Here is a 20,081-nt window from a genome sequence, read left to right on the forward strand (position 1 = left end):
GCTCCTCTTCTGCCCCCAGAAATGCAGTGCAGAGCTTTGAATCCTTCCCTTGGCATGCATTGCTGGGCAGATCCTGACATCTGCTGCTCTCCAGACTGTCCGTGCTGGCCGTGCCAGCCCTCACTTGCTTCTGTGGGGAGTAACATGTTGCATGGAAATCTTGCGGAGTGTTTGGAACTGTGTGTGCTGTGCTGTCCTGACAGTATGTAGGGCCAAAGCAGAAGCTGAGGCATGGACCATGGGGAATGGAAAAAGGAAGAGTTTTGAAACCTGAAGATGTTCTTATTAGGGAGTGGTTTCTGCAAGATAACAGCAATGGCTAACTAATACTTACTTGTGGAAAAGCAAAGTAATTCTTTCTGAAACATTCTTGTTCTGGTGACTGGGGAACTCCAGGCAATGCTGGAAGAGGTGAGAAGGCAAAACAGACAGGGCAATTTGTTCTAAGGGCAATGTGAGATATCAAAGAAAGTTCAAAAACCAAACAGCATAGTCTCCCTGATGAAAAAGGCAAGCTTGGAGGCACAGAGAGCAATTAATTTGGACAGCTGCCACATAAATAAAGCCTGCACTTTAATCCTAGGTTTATAATGAAAAAAAACTGAATTCATTACAACAGAGGCTAAAAGCATACCTCAGGAGGGTAAGATGCTGACATCACCTGAAAATATGGCACCACTCCACCCAGTTGGATGAAACATCTGCCTGATTTTTGCTGCAAATTCACCAGGAAACATTTTGTCCTCTATTAGTGTCACTTGAAAGGAGCCTGTGTGGCTGAATGGGCATGACATGGACAGGGAAATGAAAAGGCAGCGTTGCAGGGAACACAAGCAGTGTCCCCATTTCTTTAATTGTGACGCTTTGCATGCAAGACGAGCTTGTTGGTAAACACATTACATGTGCAAAGGGTGCCTCTGGGCCTGGGGCGGTCTGGACCAGTATAAAAGCCCGTCCAGCAGCAGTCTTCCTCATCCGCTTCTCTTGCCTTCTCCTCCTTGGTGAACAAGGTGAGCTGCAACCACTTGTGCCTCACTCTCCTCTTTCTCTTGTTCTCCTCTTTGTCGTCGGGCCTTGATCGAATCTTTGCCTCACTGGAGCGGAGCTTTTGCTGAGAGCCTGGCTCCTTGCTCCTGCTCCCAGCATCTCTGTTCTCCTTGCCACTCCTGGGGGGAGGGGAGAGAAGGTCTTGCGCTATCTTTGCAGGGCCCCCTTTGGGACCACGGCTCTTTAGTCCCTCTTGCTCCCTACGCAGGCTGTCCCCGCTCCCCAGCCTGTGCCTTTTCTCTTGCCGAGTAGGCTGTCAGGCTGTGCCTCACACGCTGCCTGTGCTTTCCCTGCCCTCTCTCCCAGGTGCACCTCCGACCCACAGCCATGTCCTGCTACGATCTGTGCCGTCCCTGTGGCCCAACCCCACTTGCCAACAGCTGCAACGAGCCCTGTGTCAGGCAGTGCCAGGACTCCCGGGTGGTGATCCAGCCCTCTCCCGTGGTGGTGACCCTGCCCGGACCCATCCTCAGCTCCTTCCCCCAGAACACCGCTGTGGGGTCCACCACCTCCGCTGCTGTTGGCAGCATCCTGAGTGCTGAGGGAGTGCCCATCTCCTCCGGGGGCTTTAACCTCTCTGGCATTGGTGGCCGCTACTACGGCGGAAGGTGCCTGCCCTGCTAAAGGCAGGCTGGATGTCCAGTGCGTGCATTGACCAGGAAGCCCAAAGCCAGGTGCCGGACTGAGGACGGAGCTGCTGGCCAGGGTTTCCGGAGGGGCTGAGCACCCTCGTTGCCCTCCTGCAAAGCAGGGAGGCAAGCAAGCTGCCATCCTGTGCTGTCTGGAAACACGGCCAACTGATGTTGTCGTCTTCTCCTCCTGCTTTCTTCTCCACACCATGAGTCCCTGATGTCTCCTGCTGTCCTGTGCCATGGGTCCATCCTGAAGCAAGCTGAGAGGGGCCCTGCTCATCAGCCTCTCCCCATGTGCGTGGGAGGAAGACGCGTGTCCCATTGCTGCGAAGGGGTGCCTGACTGTCAGCTGCCCTTGTAGCAGCCTGGACCGGGTGCCTTCCAGCATGCGCTGCTTTGTTTCACTCTTTAGGCTCATTAAAGTTTATGCTGCATTGTAGCTTGAGTCTCCTCGTGTTGCTTCCTCCTGGGATGCCTGGCCAAGCTGCTCAATGGGAACTGTGTTGCCCTGGAGGGGAAAAGGGTGGGCGGGTAGGGGCCAATGCTGGATGTCTCTGGTGCCTGTAGGAGCTGAGTACCCTCAAGGTCTATGGTCTTTGGAAGAGACATGAGGCGGTGGAGGGGTTTGTGGTATTGTCTGAGTATGCAAAGGGTGGGCAGGAGTTCCCCCAAGGGACATGTGAGCAACAGGCGAGGTTGGATACTGGCTTCCGCTTGATGAGGCAAGCCATTGACCTGCTGAAAGACATTTCTGTGCAGGCTAACACCCACCTGGCTACGGCTCTGGTCTCATGTTACCGCTCGCAATGTGTGCTTGCCCTTCCGTCCTCCAAGCACTTCTTCCAAACCCTGGAACTGGAGGGAGTCCCAAAGGAGTTGAAGGGACAGGTGGTGGCCAGGGCAACAGTGTAAAGGGAGATGTGAGCAATGGGGATGGGTTGAGCATGGGTGTGCAAAATAGGTGGGGGAGGGGACTGGACACACAGGGATCATCCTCCCTCATCTGAAAGCGATGGGTAGCGTTGGTGACGTGTCCTGGAAGCTCTGAGGAGGTGTAGATGGGAGCGGGAAAAGAGCTGTCATCTTTGCTCCCACTGGAGCAGTGTTGTGGTCAGAAGCATTAGGTGTTGCGGAGTCCTTCTGTGTGTGTCAGTGTGTCCTGAAGGGACGTGAGTGGAGCAGACATGCAGCAAATCCTCCAGAAACCTCACTCAGCTGCTGTGCAGGCTCTGCCTGGAGAGGTCCCAAGCCGTGAACCTTTTGTCCCTCCAGCAAGGCCTCAAGCTGTGGAGGCTGAGGCAGTGGTGCCCTGCCAGCTCTCTTCTCAGTCCCTCCTTCCCGCTCCCTTGTCCTCCACAGGAGATACTTTGGCCCTGCTGCTCTGGCTGTGCTTCAGGTAGAGTGGCAGGCACCTCTTGTGCCACGTTCCTCCCACTGTCCTTGCAAAGAGTCGTGGACCCTGTTTGCTGCTGAGCAGGGTTGGGTGTCCTGTGGAAATGCTGCCAAGTATTTGGTCGTGCCTGGTGCGCCAGCAGTGCGGATGGCCAGAGCAGTTGTGGCAAAGACGCGGGCAGGAAGAAGGATGTCTATCGATTGGCCAGCATGTGCCTTGGTTGCTGGGGTGCCTCCAGTTTGCCAGAGGTCTCCAGGAAAGAGCCTCTGGAGGGGGAGTAGCCTTCATTCTTAACCACTGTAGTCTATTGCTTACGGCAGGTAAGGATGAAAGAGAGAAGGAAGATGGCAAAAGAGCAAGGCAACCTTCTGCCGAGAGCAAAGCTCAGTCTCGGAGAGAGAGTCTAAGACCCCAAAGCAGAGGTGCCCTGCCTAGGAAGGCGATGCCTAATACAGTGTGAGTGAGCACAGCATGAGGGAGAGCGAGTGATGGTGCTGACCCTTGCATGTGGATGTCCAGGCTGAAGCCTCAGGGCTACGAGGAGACCTGCTCCATTTGTCAGGAAACACTTTAAAGTGAGGCCCTGGAGGGCAAGGGGCGAGGTGGGACGCTCCTCATCAGTGGCTGCATCATCTGCCTGTGCTGACGTGTCATTTCCCCAGGAAACATTTTGTCCTCTAATAGTGTCACTTGAAAGGAGCCTGTGTGGCTGAGTGGGCATGACATGGACAGGGAAATGAAAAGGCAGCGTTGCAGGGAACACAAGCAGTGTCCCCATTTCTTTAATTGTGACGCTTTGCATGCAAGACGAGCTTGTTGGTAAACACATTACATGTGCAAAGGGTGCCTCTGGGCCTGGGGCGGTCTGGACCAGTATAAAAGCCCGTCCAGCAGCAGTCTTCCTCATCCGCTTCTCTTGCCTTCTCCTCCTTGGTGAACAAGGTGAGCTGCAACCACTTGTGCCTCACTCTCCTCTTTCTCTTGTTCTCCTCTTTGTCGTCGGGCCTTGATCGAATCTTTGCCTCACTGGAGCGGAGCTTTTGCTGAGAGCCTGGCTCCTTGCTCCTGCTCCCAGCATCTCTGTTCTCCTTGCCACTCCTGGGGGGAGGGGAGAGAAGGTCTTGCGCTATCTTTGCAGGGCCCCCTTTGGGACCACGGCTCTTTAGTCCCTCTTGCTCCCTACGCAGGCTGTCCCCGCTCCCCAGCCTGTGCCTTTTCTCTTGCCGAGTAGGCTGTCAGGCTGTGCCTCACACGCTGCCTGTGCTTTCCCTGCCCTCTCTCCCAGGTGCACCTCCGACCCACAGCCATGTCCTGCTACGATCTGTGCCGTCCCTGTGGCCCAACCCCACTTGCCAACAGCTGCAACGAGCCCTGTGTCAGGCAGTGCCAGGACTCCCGGGTGGTGATCCAGCCCTCTCCCGTGGTGGTGACCCTGCCCGGACCCATCCTCAGCTCCTTCCCCCAGAACACCGCTGTGGGGTCCACCACCTCCGCTGCTGTTGGCAGCATCCTGAGTGCTGAGGGAGTGCCCATCTCCTCCGGGGGCTTTAACCTCTCTGGCATTGGTGGCCGCTACTACGGCGGAAGGTGCCTGCCCTGCTAAAGGCAGGCTGGATGTCCAGTGCGTGCATTGACCAGGAAGCCCAAAGCCAGGTGCCGGACTGAGGACGGAGCTGCTGGCCAGGGTTTCCGGAGGGGCTGAGCACCCTCGTTGCCCTCCTGCAAAGCAGGGAGGCAAGCAAGCTGCCATCCTGTGCTGTCTGGAAACACGGCCAACTGATGTTGTCGTCTTCTCCTCCTGCTTTCTTCTCCACACCATGAGTCCCTGATGTCTCCTGCTGTCCTGTGCCATGGGTCCATCCTGAAGCAAGCTGAGAGGGGCCCTGCTCATCAGCCTCTCCCCATGTGCGTGGGAGGAAGACGCGTGTCCCATTGCTGCGAAGGGGTGCCTGACTGTCAGCTGCCCTTGTAGCAGCCTGGACCGGGTGCCTTCCAGCATGCGCTGCTTTGTTTCACTCTTTAGGCTCATTAAAGTTTATGCTGCATTGTAGCTTGAGTCTCCTCGTGTTGCTTCCTCCTGGGATGCCTGGCCAAGCTGCTCAATGGGAACTGTGTTGCCCTGGAGGGGAAAAGGGTGGGCGGGTAGGGGCCAATGCTGGATGTCTCTGGTGCCTGTAGGAGCTGAGTACCCTCAAGGTCTATGGTCTTTGGAAGAGACATGAGGCGGTGGAGGGGTTTGTGGTATTGTCTGAGTATGCAAAGGGTGGGCAGGAGTTCCCCCAAGGGACATGTGAGCAACAGGCGAGGTTGGATACTGGCTTCCGCTTGATGAGGCAAGCCATTGACCTGCTGAAAGACATTTCTGTGCAGGCTAACACCCACCTGGCTACGGCTCTGGTCTCATGTTACCGCTCGCAATGTGTGCTTGCCCTTCCGTCCTCCAAGCACTTCTTCCAAACCCTGGAACTGGAGGGAGTCCCAAAGGAGTTGAAGGGACAGGTGGTGGCCAGGGCAACAGTGTAAAGGGAGATGTGAGCAATGGGGATGGGTTGAGCATGGGTGTGCAAAATAGGTGGGGGAGGGGACTGGACACACAGGGATCATCCTCCCTCATCTGAAAGCGATGGGTAGCGTTGGTGACGTGTCCTGGAAGCTCTGAGGAGGTGTAGATGGGAGCGGGAAAAGAGCTGTCATCTTTGCTCCCACTGGAGCAGTGTTGTGGTCAGAAGCATTAGGTGTTGCGGAGTCCTTCTGTGTGTGTCAGTGTGTCCTGAAGGGACGTGAGTGGAGCAGACATGCAGCAAATCCTCCAGAAACCTCACTCAGCTGCTGTGCAGGCTCTGCCTGGAGAGGTCCCAAGCCGTGAACCTTTTGTCCCTCCAGCAAGGCCTCAAGCTGTGGAGGCTGAGGCAGTGGTGCCCTGCCAGCTCTCTTCTCAGTCCCTCCTTCCCGCTCCCTTGTCCTCCACAGGAGATACTTTGGCCCTGCTGCTCTGGCTGTGCTTCAGGTAGAGTGGCAGGCACCTCTTGTGCCACGTTCCTCCCACTGTCCTTGCAAAGAGTCGTGGACCCTGTTTGCTGCTGAGCAGGGTTGGGTGTCCTGTGGAAATGCTGCCAAGTATTTGGTCGTGCCTGGTGCGCCAGCAGTGCGGATGGCCAGAGCAGTTGTGGCAAAGACGCGGGCAGGAAGAAGGATGTCTATCGATTGGCCAGCATGTGCCTTGGTTGCTGGGGTGCCTCCAGTTTGCCAGAGGTCTCCAGGAAAGAGCCTCTGGAGGGGGAGTAGCCTTCATTCTTAACCACTGTAGTCTATTGCTTACGGCAGGTAAGGATGAAAGAGAGAAGGAAGATGGCAAAAGAGCAAGGCAACCTTCTGCCGAGAGCAAAGCTCAGTCTCGGAGAGAGAGTCTAAGACCCCAAAGCAGAGGTGCCCTGCCTAGGAAGGCGATGCCTAATACAGTGTGAGTGAGCACAGCATGAGGGAGAGCGAGTGATGGTGCTGACCCTTGCATGTGGATGTCCAGGCTGAAGCCTCAGGGCTACGAGGAGACCTGCTCCATTTGTCAGGAAACACTTTAAAGTGAGGCCCTGGAGGGCAAGGGGCGAGGTGGGACGCTCCTCATCAGTGGCTGCATCATCTGCCTGTGCTGACGTGTCATTTCCCCAGGAAACATTTTGTCCTCTAATAGTGTCACTTGAAAGGAGCCTGTGTGGCTGAGTGGGCATGACATGGACAGGGAAATGAAAAGGCAGCGTTGCAGGGAACACAAGCAGTGTCCCCATTTCTTTAATTGTGACGCTTTGCATGCAAGACGAGCTTGTTGGTAAACACATTACATGTGCAAAGGGTGCCTCTGGGCCTGGGGCGGTCTGGACCAGTATAAAAGCCCGTCCAGCAGCAGTCTTCCTCATCCGCTTCTCTTGCCTTCTCCTCCTTGGTGAACAAGGTGAGCTGCAACCACTTGTGCCTCACTCTCCTCTTTCTCTTGTTCTCCTCTTTGTCGTCGGGCCTTGATCGAATCTTTGCCTCACTGGAGCGGAGCTTTTGCTGAGAGCCTGGCTCCTTGCTCCTGCTCCCAGCATCTCTGTTCTCCTTGCCACTCCTGGGGGGAGGGGAGAGAAGGTCTTGCGCTATCTTTGCAGGGCCCCCTTTGGGACCACGGCTCTTTAGTCCCTCTTGCTCCCTACGCAGGCTGTCCCCGCTCCCCAGCCTGTGCCTTTTCTCTTGCCGAGTAGGCTGTCAGGCTGTGCCTCACACGCTGCCTGTGCTTTCCCTGCCCTCTCTCCCAGGTGCACCTCCGACCCACAGCCATGTCCTGCTACGATCTGTGCCGTCCCTGTGGCCCAACCCCACTTGCCAACAGCTGCAACGAGCCCTGTGTCAGGCAGTGCCAGGACTCCCGGGTGGTGATCCAGCCCTCTCCCGTGGTGGTGACCCTGCCCGGACCCATCCTCAGCTCCTTCCCCCAGAACACCGCTGTGGGGTCCACCACCTCCGCTGCTGTTGGCAGCATCCTGAGTGCTGAGGGAGTGCCCATCTCCTCCGGGGGCTTTAACCTCTCTGGCATTGGTGGCCGCTACTACGGCGGAAGGTGCCTGCCCTGCTAAAGGCAGGCTGGATGTCCAGTGCGTGCATTGACCAGGAAGCCCAAAGCCAGGTGCCGGACTGAGGACGGAGCTGCTGGCCAGGGTTTCCGGAGGGGCTGAGCACCCTCGTTGCCCTCCTGCAAAGCAGGGAGGCAAGCAAGCTGCCATCCTGTGCTGTCTGGAAACACGGCCAACTGATGTTGTCGTCTTCTCCTCCTGCTTTCTTCTCCACACCATGAGTCCCTGATGTCTCCTGCTGTCCTGTGCCATGGGTCCATCCTGAAGCAAGCTGAGAGGGGCCCTGCTCATCAGCCTCTCCCCATGTGCGTGGGAGGAAGACGCGTGTCCCATTGCTGCGAAGGGGTGCCTGACTGTCAGCTGCCCTTGTAGCAGCCTGGACCGGGTGCCTTCCAGCATGCGCTGCTTTGTTTCACTCTTTAGGCTCATTAAAGTTTATGCTGCATTGTAGCTTGAGTCTCCTCGTGTTGCTTCCTCCTGGGATGCCTGGCCAAGCTGCTCAATGGGAACTGTGTTGCCCTGGAGGGGAAAAGGGTGGGCGGGTAGGGGCCAATGCTGGATGTCTCTGGTGCCTGTAGGAGCTGAGTACCCTCAAGGTCTATGGTCTTTGGAAGAGACATGAGGCGGTGGAGGGGTTTGTGGTATTGTCTGAGTATGCAAAGGGTGGGCAGGAGTTCCCCCAAGGGACATGTGAGCAACAGGCGAGGTTGGATACTGGCTTCCGCTTGATGAGGCAAGCCATTGACCTGCTGAAAGACATTTCTGTGCAGGCTAACACCCACCTGGCTACGGCTCTGGTCTCATGTTACCGCTCGCAATGTGTGCTTGCCCTTCCGTCCTCCAAGCACTTCTTCCAAACCCTGGAACTGGAGGGAGTCCCAAAGGAGTTGAAGGGACAGGTGGTGGCCAGGGCAACAGTGTAAAGGGAGATGTGAGCAATGGGGATGGGTTGAGCATGGGTGTGCAAAATAGGTGGGGGAGGGGACTGGACACACAGGGATCATCCTCCCTCATCTGAAAGCGATGGGTAGCGTTGGTGACGTGTCCTGGAAGCTCTGAGGAGGTGTAGATGGGAGCGGGAAAAGAGCTGTCATCTTTGCTCCCACTGGAGCAGTGTTGTGGTCAGAAGCATTAGGTGTTGCGGAGTCCTTCTGTGTGTGTCAGTGTGTCCTGAAGGGACGTGAGTGGAGCAGACATGCAGCAAATCCTCCAGAAACCTCACTCAGCTGCTGTGCAGGCTCTGCCTGGAGAGGTCCCAAGCCGTGAACCTTTTGTCCCTCCAGCAAGGCCTCAAGCTGTGGAGACTGAGGCAGTGGTGCCCTGCCAGCTCTCTTCTCAGTCCCTCCTTCCCGCTCCCTTGTCCTCCACAGGAGATACTTTGGCCCTGCTGCTCTGGCTGTGCTTCAGGTAGAGTGGCAGGCACCTCTTGTGCCACGTTCCTCCCACTGTCCTTGCAAAGAGTCGTGGACCCTGTTTGCTGCTGAGCAGGGTTGGGTGTCCTGTGGAAATGCTGCCAAGTATTTGGTCGTGCCTGGTGCGCCAGCAGTGCGGATGGCCAGAGCAGTTGTGGCAAAGACGCGGGCAGGAAGAAGGATGTCTATCGATTGGCCAGCATGTGCCTTGGTTGCTGGGGTGCCTCCAGTTTGCCAGAGGTCTCCAGGAAAGAGCCTCTGGAGGGGGAGTAGCCTTCATTCTTAACCACTGTAGTCTATTGCTTACGGCAGGTAAGGATGAAAGAGAGAAGGAAGATGGCAAAAGAGCAAGGCAACCTTCTGCCGAGAGCAAAGCTCAGTCTCGGAGAGAGAGTCTAAGACCCCAAAGCAGAGGTGCCCTGCCTAGGAAGGCGATGCCTAATACAGTGTGAGTGAGCACAGCATGAGGGAGAGCGAGTGATGGTGCTGACCCTTGCATGTGGATGTCCAGGCTGAAGCCTCAGGGCTACGAGGAGACCTGCTCCATTTGTCAGGAAACACTTTAAAGTGAGGCCCTGGAGGGCAAGGGGCGAGGTGGGACGCTCCTCATCAGTGGCTGCATCATCTGCCTGTGCTGACGTGTCATTTCCCCAGGAAACATTTTGTCCTCTAATAGTGTCACTTGAAAGGAGCCTGTGTGGCTGAATGGGCATGACATGGACAGGGAAATGAAAAGGCAGCGTTGCAGGGAACACAAGCAGTGTCCCCATTTCTTTAATTGTGACGCTTTGCATGCAAGACGAGCTTGTTGGTAAACACATTACATGTGCAAAGGGTGCCTCTGGGCCTGGGGCGGTCTGGACCAGTATAAAAGCCCGTCCAGCAGCAGTCTTCCTCATCCGCTTCTCTTGCCTTCTCCTCCTTGGTGAACAAGGTGAGCTGCAACCACTTGTGCCTCACTCTCCTCTTTCTCTTGTTCTCCTCTTTGTCGTCGGGCCTTGATCGAATCTTTGCCTCACTGGAGCGGAGCTTTTGCTGAGAGCCTGGCTCCTTGCTCCTGCTCCCAGCATCTCTGTTCTCCTTGCCACTCCTGGGGGGAGGGGAGAGAAGGTCTTGTGCTATCTTTGCAGGGCCCCCTTTGGGACCACGGCTCTTTAGTCCCTCTTGCTCCCTACGCAGGCTGTCCCCGCTCCCCAGCCTGTGCCTTTTCTCTTGCCGAGTAGGCTGTCAGGCTGTGCCTCACACGCTGCCTGTGCTTTCCCTGCCCTCTCTCCCAGGTGCACCTCCGACCCACAGCCATGTCCTGCTACGATCTGTGCCGTCCTTGTGGCCCAACCCCACTTGCCAACAGCTGCAACGAGCCCTGTGTCAGGCAGTGCCAGGACTCCCGGGTGGTGATCCAGCCCTCTCCCGTGGTGGTGACCCTGCCCGGACCCATCCTCAGCTCCTTCCCCCAGAACACCGCTGTGGGGTCCACCACCTCCGCTGCTGTTGGCAGCATCCTGAGTGCTGAGGGAGTGCCCATCTCCTCCGGGGGCTTTAACCTCTCTGGCATTGGTGGCCGCTACTACGGCGGAAGGTGCCTGCCCTGCTAAAGGCAGGCTGGATGTCCAGTGCGTGCATTGACCAGGAAGCCCAAAGCCAGGTGCCGGACTGAGGACGGAGCTGCTGGCCAGGGTTTCCGGAGGGGCTGAGCACCCTCGTTGCCCTCCTGCAAAGCAGGGAGGCAAGCAAGCTGCCATCCTGTGCTGTCTGGAAACACGGCCAACTGATGTTGTCGTCTTCTCCTCCTGCTTTCTTCTCCACACCATGAGTCCCTGATGTCTCCTGCTGTCCTGTGCCATGGGTCCATCCTGAAGCAAGCTGAGAGGGGCCCTGCTCATCAGCCTCTCCCCATGTGCGTGGGAGGAAGACGCGTGTCCCATTGCTGCGAAGGGGTGCCTGACTGTCAGCTGCCCTTGTAGCAGCCTGGACCGGGTGCCTTCCAGCATGCGCTGCTTTGTTTCACTCTTTAGGCTCATTAAAGTTTATGCTGCATTGTAGCTTGAGTCTCCTCGTGTTCCTTCCTCCTGGGATGCCCAGCCAAGCTGTCCAGGGGGAAAGGGGATGCCATACGTTGTAAAGGCCATGGCTGCAGGGATGTGGTGGACTCATACCTTTCTTGGGGGACTGGGAGGGAGTGTCCAACCAAAATGGTCACCTGGACAGCTGTGTTCTTTACATGTGGCATAGCCTTTCCAAAGACACCCACACCCCTTGGTCTTAAACGCCAGACTTCTTGTGTCTCTCAGCAACCCCCGGCGATGCTTTTCATGGCTCCAAGATGCATCTGGTGTGTGACAGATGCCCAAGGAGTGGTATCCCTTCACTTTTGCCCCCAGACCATCTCTCTCTTCTCCCAGGCTCCTTTCCGAAGTACTCAGCGATGTTGGCAGAGCTGCACAATCACTGCATGGCACTTTACGTGACCTGTGGGCCATGACACTGAAGTGGGGGCATTCAGCAAGTCCCTTGCGCACCAGGGGAAGGAAAGAAAGAAACCCTGCGGGATGCAGCTGTTGTGCCTTCTTCCCCTTCCGCCCTGCGCTGCAAGAGCACCAACGTCAGGGAGGGAAGCAACCTTGCTTGTTTGTGAGGCTGGCATGTAGGTGGTGTGCTCTACTCCACCAGGATGTGCTGGTTGCTCCTGCCCCAGGGGATGTAGGAGAGGACAAGATGCCAGTCTCTTCCTACCGCATGCTCTAATACTCCACAGGTGCTGTTTTGCCCCGTGCACCCCACTCCTGCTTCAGGTAGAGTGAGGGGCACCTCTTGTGCTGCCCCGTATGCTTTGGGAACTCCTGCAGTGCCTTTCCCCACAGCTAAAGCCCTGTCTTCCCTGAAAGACAGCTGCTGCCAGCAAAATCCTGCTGTGCAGGAAGGCCCCCAGGAAATGCACTCTCCATCAACATTCATGAGTGTCGTGGTTTAACCCCAGCCAGCAGCTCAGCACTACGCAGCCGCTCTGTCACTCCCCCTACCCCGATGGGATGCAGGAGAGAACTGGAGGTGTAAGAGTGAGAAACAATCCTGGGGTGAGATAAGAACAGTTTAATAATTGAAATAGAGTAAAATAGTAATGATAATAATAACAATATAATAATGATAATAATAATAATATACAAAGCAAGTGATGCACAATGCAATTGCTCACCACCCGCCGACCCACACCCAGACACTTCCCGAGCAATGATCGCTGCTCCCCGGCCAACCCCCCCAGTTTCTATACTGAGCAAGACGTCATATGGTATGGAATAGCCCTTGGACTGGTTTGGAGCAACTATTCTGGCTGTGCCCCCTCCCAGTTTCTTGTGCGCCTGGCAGAGCATGGGAAGCTGAAAAGTCCTTGACTAGCATAAGCAGTACTTGGCAACAACTAAGATATCAGTGTGTTATCAGCGTTATTCTCATTCTAAATCTAAAACACAGTACTGTGCCTGCTACTAGGAAGAAAATTAACTCTATCCCAGCCGAAACCAGGACAATGAGCTATGCTGAGCTGAGAGCAGAAGCATGGTGGGGTGAAAAGATTGTACCAGGGAGGGAAGGCAGCATCTACAGCGTGTGATCAGAGAGAGCAGGGTGCGGCAGGGCACTGGAGCCTTTGGGCAGAGCCTCGCCATAGGCGCTGACTGCCGGACTAGCATGGGCCAGTGGGAAAGTGCATGTCTGAGTGTGCTGGCATGCTTGGGAAGGGGAAACAGAGATCCTGATGTTTTCTTCCCTCCAGCACGTTCCTGCTGTCATTCTCAGCCCATGCATATTTGTGATGAGTTTTGATGTCTCATGAAAAGCTTTCCAAGCTTTTTGCAGTGTGTGTTATGGAGTTAGTGTGTAGGATCAAAGAAGAAGTGTTTGGTAGCCTTGGAGATGAAGAAGGAACAGTTGGCAAGGCCCAACACTGACCTTCCGTGTTGGGAGGGGGGCGGGAGAGTAGATGCAGTGTGTGTTGGAGAAGCGTGTCTCAACTTCCCAAACATCCTTCTCCTGTTGATTGGAGGCTGCTGGAGGCTCTCCAGATAAGGTAAGGAAGGGCAAAGAGCATATGGATTTCTCTTGATGTTAAATTGCTGCGCCGAAAACCTTACAGGGTATCCAAGGTGACTGGGAAGTATATAGCTAAATTGGATGGAGTTGGGTATTAGGTTACACAACGGACATGGTGACTCCTGTCACAGAAAATTCTTTTTAAGTCCAGCCTTTATATTTTAGGATTGCAAGAAAACATGCCCTGTTCCCTATAAGACTCTTTAAAGTGAGGCCCTGGAGGGCAAGGGGCTGGCCTCACCTGGCAGGGAGGGACGCTCCTCATCAGTGGCTGCATCATCTGCCTGTGCTGACGTGTCATTTCCCCAGGAAACATTTTGTCCTCTATTAGTGTCACTTGAAAGGAGCCTGTGTGGCTGAATGGGCATGACATGGACAGGGAAATGAAAAGGCAGCGTTGCAGGGAACACAAGCAGTGTCCCCATTTCTTTAATTGTGACGCTTTGCATGCAAGACGAGCTTGTTGGTAAACACATTACATGTGCAAAGGGTGCCTCTGGGCCTGGGGCGGTCTGGACCAGTATAAAAGCCCGTCCAGCAGCAGTCTTCCTCATCCGCTTCTCTTGCCTTCTCCTCCTTGGTGAACAAGGTGAGCTGCAACCACTTGTGCCTCACTCTCCTCTTTCTCTTGTTCTCCTCTTTGTCGTCGGGCCTTGATCGAATCTTTGCCTCACTGGAGCGGAGCTTTTGCTGAGAGCCTGGCTCCTTGCTCCTGCTCCCAGCATCTCTGTTCTCCTTGCCACTCCTGGGGGGAGGGGAGAGAAGGTCTTGCGCTATCTTTGCAGGGCCCCCTTTGGGACCACGGCTCTTTAGTCCCTCTTGCTCCCTACGCAGGCTGTCCCCGCTCCCCAGCCTGTGCCTTTTCTCTTGCCGAGTAGGCTGTCAGGCTGTGCCTCACACGCTGCCTGTGCTTTCCCTGCCCTCTCTCCCAGGTGCACCTCCGACCCACAGCCATGTCCTGCTACGATCTGTGCCGTCCCTGTGGCCCAACCCCACTTGCCAACAGCTGCAACGAGCCCTGTGTCAGGCAGTGCCAGGACTCCCGGGTGGTGATCCAGCCCTCTCCCGTGGTGGTGACCCTGCCCGGACCCATCCTCAGCTCCTTCCCCCAGAACACCGCTGTGGGGTCCACCACCTCTGCTGCTGTTGGCAGCATCCTGAGTGCTGAGGGAGTGCCCATCTCCTCCGGGGGCTTTAACCTCTCTGGCATTGGTGGCCGCTACTACGGCGGAAGGTGCCTGCCCTGCTAAAGGCAGGCTGGATGTCCAGTGCGTGCATTGACCAGGAAGCCCAAAGCCAGGTGCCGGACTGAGGACGGAGCTGCTGGCCAGGGTTTCCGGAGGGGCTGAGCACCCTCGTTGCCCTCCTGCAAAGCAGGGAGGCAAGCAAGCTGCCATCCTGTGCTGTCTGGAAACACGGCCAACTGATGTTGTCATCTTCTCCTCCTGCTTTCTTCTCCACACCATGAGTCCCTGATGTCTCCTGCTGTCCTGTGCCATGGGTCCATCCTGAAGCAAGCTGAGAGGGGCCCTGCTCATCAGCCTCTCCCCATGTGCGTGGGAGGAAGACGCGTGTCCCATTGCTGCGAAGGGGTGCCTGACTGTCAGCTGCCCTTGTAGCAGCCTGGACCGGGTGCCTTCCAGCATGCGCTGCTTTGTTTCACTCTTTAGGCTCATTAAAGTTTATGCTGCATTGTAGCTTGAGTCTCCTCGTGTTGCTTCCTCCTGGGATGCCTGGCCAAGCTGCTCAATGGGAACTGTGTTGCCCTGGAGGGGAAAAGGGTGGGCGGGTAGGGGCCAATGCTGGATGTCTCTGGTGCCTGTAGGAGCTGAGTACCCTCAAGGTCTATGGTCTTTGGAAGAGACATGAGGCGGTGGAGGGGTGTGTGGTATTGTCTGAGTATGCAAAGGGTGGGCAGGAGTTCCCCCAAGGGACATGTGAGCAACAGGCGAGGTTGGATACTGGCTTCCACTTGATGAGGCAAGCCATTGACCTGCTGAAAGACATTTCTGTGCAGGCTAACACCCACCTGGCTACGGCTCTGGTCTCATGTTACCGCTCGCAATGTGTGCTTGCCCTTCCGTCCTCCAAGCACTTCTTCCAAACCCTGGAACTGGAGGGAGTCCCAAAGGAGTTGAAGGGACAGGTGGTGGCCAGGGCAACTGTGTAAAAAGAAACATGATTTCTTATTTTCAGTTTTGTTTTTTTTCTCTCCCTTCTGTGGTCTGTTTTTTCCATGGGGAAATTCTTTGCACCTGGCCATACAGTCCATTTTTGGAAAGAATCAAAGACTACTCTTGTGCACTGTCTTCAGTTAAATGTGTATGTTTGCACCAGATGGCTCCCTTATTGTCTTCCGTGAAAGAAATCTATCCTTCCAAATCCCAATCTGTCTTTATCTGCTGGGACACCCTGTAGAAATGCACTCCCATCCATGACTGTAAGCCATGGTGAGCCATTAGCAGAAGCAAGGTCAAGATCGAACCAGGGAAGAAAGTCAACAACCTCAGTACATGCTCTGAGAGAGTAGGGTGTGTCAGGATGCTTGAGCCTTTATGTAGACCCTCAGTATGGGGGGCTGAATCTGAGAGAATGGAGAGATGGTAGGAAAGGGCTTCTTTGCATTTAATGTATTGCTCGTGGAAGGGTTTTAAGTGGAAGTACAATGGATAAAAAACTAGTCTGTAGTATGTTTTGAGGGTAAGGAAAACTCTTTTATGTTTGAAAGAAATCCTTCCATTACATGCAGGGCTGCTGTATTGCAGTCACACAGGGGATTTCTTCTGCATGCATATTTGCTTAGATAAACATCTTCTGTCAACTTAAAAGCTCTCTTCATCACCTTAAAAGAGGAATTTGGAGTGGGCCTCTGTGATTAGAGAGTTGCCTGTTTCTGGTGGAGTCCCATCCTAGCTGTGGAAGGAGTTTTGTCCCCCCTTTGCAATGATGACCTAGCTGGGGTGTCAGAGGAGTGCAGCTGGTGCCCCAAGCTGGGCTGTCATTCCTCCTTGGGACATTCAGCTCCTCTTCTGCCCCCAGAAATGCAGTGCAGAGCTTTGAATCCTTCCCTTGGCATGCATTGCTGGGCAGATCCTGACATCTGCTGCTCTCCAGACTGTCCGTGCTGGCCGTGCCAGCCCTCACTTGCTTCTGTGGGGAGTAACATGTTGCATGGAAATCTTGCGGAGTGTTTGGAACTGTGTGTGCTGTGCTGTCCTGACAGTATGTAGGGCCAAAGCAGAAGCTGAGGCATGGACCATGGGGAAGAGGAAAGCAGATGTATTTGGTCCCCAGCATGTGCCTTTTTTTTGTGGGGGACATCCCAGTTTAACAGGAGTGGTGAACCAATACTTTGTTGTGGCATAGCAACTTCCTGAAACATTCTAGTTCTGGTGACTGGGGATCTCTAGATGCTGCTGATAGAGGTGAGGGGGAAACCAGCCAGGCTTATTTCTCTCAATAGCAATACTTGATATCGCCGAAGGGCTAAAGTCCAAGGGCAGAGCTGACATGCTTGGGAAAATGGTGCCCGAGACAGCCTGAGCTGCTTGCTAGGGAAAGCTGAGGATGTGGCTGGTCCTCACACAGGAACATTGTTGGAAGTCTGGCCTTTAATGATAGGTCTGTAAGGAAATGAAGCCACATATGTTAGGGCAAAACCTCAAAACAATCCCTGGGAGGTTGAGAGGCTGGCATCACCTTACAAGATTAGCCATCTCCTTCTCTTTACCTTCATCTTGTTCCTTCAGTTCTGTGTCATTTCCCGGGAAACATTTTGTCCTCTAATAGTGTCACTTGAAAGGAGCCTGTGTGGCTGAGTGGGCATGACATGGACAGGGAAATGAAAAGGCAGCGTTGCAGGGAACACAAGCAGTGTCCCCATTTCTTTAATTGTGACGCTTTGCATGCAAGACGAGCTTGTTGGTAAACACATTACATGTGCAAAGGGTGCCTCTGGGCCTGGGGCGGTCTGGACCAGTATAAAAGCCCGTCCAGCAGCAGTCTTCCTCATCCGCTTCTCTTGCCTTCTCCTCCTTGGTGAACAAGGTGAGCTGCAACCACTTGTGCCTCACTCTCCTCTTTCTCTTGTTCTCCTCTTTGTCGTCGGGCCTTGATCGAATCTTTGCCTCACTGGAGTGGAGCTTTTGCTGAGAGCCTGGCTCCTTGCTCCTGCTCCCAGCATCTCTGTTCTCCTTGCCACTCCTGGGGGGAGGGGAGAGAAGGTCTTGCGCTATCTTTGCAGGGCCCCCTTTGGGACCACGGCTCTTTAGTCCCTCTTGCTCCCTACGCAGGCTGTCCCCGCTCCCCAGCCTGTGCCTTTTCTCTTGCCGAGTAGGCTGTCAGGCTGTGCCTCACACGCTGCCTGTGCTTTCCCTGCCCTCTCTCCCAGGTGCACCTCCGACCCACAGCCATGTCCTGCTACGATCTGTGCCGTCCCTGTGGCCCAACCCCACTTGCCAACAGCTGCAACGAGCCCTGTGTCAGGCAGTGCCAGGACTCCCGGGTGGTGATCCAGCCCTCTCCCGTGGTGGTGACCCTGCCCGGACCCATCCTCAGCTCCTTCCCCCAGAACACCGCTGTGGGATCCACCACCTCCGCTGCTGTTGGCAGCATCCTGAGTGCTGAGGGAGTGCCCATCTCCTCCGGGGGCTTTAACCTCTCTGGCATTGGTGGCCGCTACTACGGCGGAAGGTGCCTGCCCTGCTAAAGGCAGGCTGGATGTCCAGTGCGTGCATTGACCAGGAAGCCCAAAGCCAGGTGCCGGACTGAGGACGGAGCTGCTGGCCAGGGTTTCCGGAGGGGCTGAGCACCCTCGTTGCCCTCCTGCAAAGCAGGGAGGCAAGCAAGCTGCCATCCTGTGCTGTCTGGAAACACGGCCAACTGATGTTGTCATCTTCTCCTCCTGCTTTCTTCTCCACACCATGAGTCCCTGATGTCTCCTGCTGTCCTGTGCCATGGGTCCATCCTGAAGCAAGCTGAGAGGGGCCCTGCTCATCAGCCTCTCCCCATGTGCGTGGGAGGAAGACGCGTGTCCCATTGCTGCGAAGGGGTGCCTGACTGTCAGCTGCCCTTGTAGCAGCCTGGACCGGGTGCCTTCCAGCATGCGCTGCTTTGTTTCACTCTTTAGGCTCATTAAAGTTTATGCTGCATTGTAGCTTGAGTCTCCTCGTGTTGCTTCCTCCTGGGATGCCTGGCCAAGCTGCTCAATGGGAACTGTGTTGCCCTGGAGGGGAAAAGGGTGGGCGGGTAGGGGCCAATGCTGGATGTCTCTGGTGCCTGTAGGAGCTGAGTACCCTCAAGGTCTATGGTCTTTGGAAGAGACATGAGGCGGTGGAGGGGTTTGTGGTATTGTCTGAGTATGCAAAGGGTGGGCAGGAGTTCCCCCAAGGGACATGTGAGCAACAGGCGAGGTTGGATACTGGCTTCCGCTTGATGAGGCAAGCCATTGACCTGCTGAAAGACATTTCTGTGCAGGCTAACACCCACCTGGCTACGGCTCTGGTCTCATGTTACCGCTCACAATGTGTGCTTGCCCTTCCGTCCTCCAAGCACTTCTTCCAAACCCTGGAACTGGAGGGAGTCCCAAAGGAGTTGAAGGGACAGGTGGTGGCCAGGGCAACAGTGTAAAGGGAGATGTGAGCAATGGGGATGGGTTGAGCATGGGTGTGCAAAATAGGTGGGGGAGGGGACTGGACACACAGGGATCATCCTCCCTCATCTGAAGCGATGGGTAGCGTTGGTGACGTGTCCTGGAAGCTCTGAGGAGGTGTAGATGGGAGCGGGAAAAGAGCTGTCATCTTTGCTCCCACTGGAGCAGTGTTGTGGTCAGAAGCATTAGGTGTTGCGGAGTCCTTCTGCGTGTGTCAGTGTGTCCTGAAGGGACGTGAGTGGAGCAGACATGCAGCAAATCCTCCAGAAACCTCACTCAGCTGCTGTGCAGGCTCTGCCTGGAGAGGTCCCAAGCCGTGAACCTTTTGTCCCTCCAGCAAGGCCTCAAGCTGTGGAGGCTGAGGCAGTGGTGCCCTGCCAGCTCTCTTCTCAGTCCCTCCTTCCCGCTCCCTTGTCCTCCACAGGAGATACTTTGGCCCTGCTGCTCTGGCTGTGCTTCAGGTAGAGTGGCAGGCACCTCTTGTGCCACGTTCCTCCCACTGTCCTTGCAAAGAGTCGTGGACCCTGTTTGCTGCTGAGCAGGGTTGGGTGTCCTGTGGAAATGCTGCCAAGTATTTGGTCGTGCCTGGTGCGCCAGCAGTGCGGATGGCCAGAGCAGTTGTGGCAAAGACGCGGGCAGGAAGAAGGATGTCTATCGATTGGCCAGCATGTGCCTTGGTTGCTGGGGTGCCTCCAGTTTGCCAGAGGTCTCCAGGAAAGAGCCTCTGGAGGGGGAGTAGCCTTCATTCTTAACCACTGTAGTCTATTGCTTACGGCAGGTAAGGATGAAAGAGAGAAGGAAGATGGCAAAAGAGCAAGGCAACCTTCTGCCGAGAGCAAAGCTCAGTCTCGGAGAGAGAGTCTAAGACCCCAAAGCAGAGGTGCCCTGCCTAGGAAGGCGATGCCTAATACAGTGTGAGTGAGCACAGCATGAGGGAGAGCGAGTGATGGTGCTGACCCTTGCATGTGGATGTCCAGGCTGAAGCCTCAGGGCTACGAGGAGACCTGCTCCATTTGTCAGGAAACACTTTAAAGTGAGGCCCTGGAGGGCAAGGGGCGAGGTGGGACGCTCCTCATCAGTGGCTGCATCATCTGCCTGTGCTGACGTGTCATTTCCCCAGGAAACATTTTGTCCTCTAATAGTGTCACTTGAAAGGAGCCTGTGTGGCTGAGTGGGCATGACATGGACAGGGAAATGAAAAGGCAGCGTTGCAGGGAACACAAGCAGTGTCCCCATTTCTTTAATTGTGACGCTTTG

The 20,081-nt window shown here is 55.4% G+C and overlaps 6 protein-coding genes across 6 annotated transcripts; all 6 read left to right on the forward strand.

Moving 5' to 3' along the window:
• The first annotated feature begins 900 nt into the window (after window positions 1–900).
• LOC142595616 (feather beta keratin-like) lies at window positions 901–1,671 on the forward strand. The gene is given in 3 exon segments (XM_075724305.1): window positions 901–969; window positions 971–1,027; window positions 1,354–1,671. Coding segments are annotated over 3 exon segments (444 nt in total).
• Window positions 1,672–3,904: 2,233 nt separating this feature from the next.
• Window positions 3,905–4,675, forward strand: LOC142595624 (feather beta keratin-like). The gene is given in 3 exon segments (XM_075724316.1): window positions 3,905–3,973; window positions 3,975–4,031; window positions 4,358–4,675. Coding segments are annotated over 3 exon segments (444 nt in total).
• Window positions 4,676–6,908: 2,233 nt separating this feature from the next.
• Window positions 6,909–7,679, forward strand: LOC142595620 (feather beta keratin-like). Its single transcript, XM_075724312.1, is given in 3 exon segments — window positions 6,909–6,977; window positions 6,979–7,035; window positions 7,362–7,679. Coding segments are annotated over 3 exon segments (444 nt in total).
• Window positions 7,680–9,912: 2,233 nt separating this feature from the next.
• LOC142595625 (feather beta keratin-like) lies at window positions 9,913–10,683 on the forward strand. The gene is given in 3 exon segments (XM_075724317.1): window positions 9,913–9,981; window positions 9,983–10,039; window positions 10,366–10,683. Coding segments are annotated over 3 exon segments (444 nt in total).
• A 2,970-nt stretch (window positions 10,684–13,653) lies between these two features.
• Window positions 13,654–14,424, forward strand: LOC142595623 (feather beta keratin-like). The gene is given in 3 exon segments (XM_075724315.1): window positions 13,654–13,722; window positions 13,724–13,780; window positions 14,107–14,424. Coding segments are annotated over 3 exon segments (444 nt in total).
• Window positions 14,425–17,111: 2,687 nt separating this feature from the next.
• On the forward strand, window positions 17,112–17,882 carry LOC142595621 (feather beta keratin-like). Its single transcript, XM_075724313.1, is given in 3 exon segments — window positions 17,112–17,180; window positions 17,182–17,238; window positions 17,565–17,882. Coding segments are annotated over 3 exon segments (444 nt in total).
• Window positions 17,883–20,081: the final 2,199 nt, after the last annotated feature.

This window comes from Pelecanus crispus, chromosome 22 (assembly GCF_030463565.1).
Source record: "Pelecanus crispus isolate bPelCri1 chromosome 22, bPelCri1.pri, whole genome shotgun sequence".
In the NCBI taxonomy this organism is placed as follows: domain Eukaryota; kingdom Metazoa; phylum Chordata; class Aves; order Pelecaniformes; family Pelecanidae; genus Pelecanus; species Pelecanus crispus.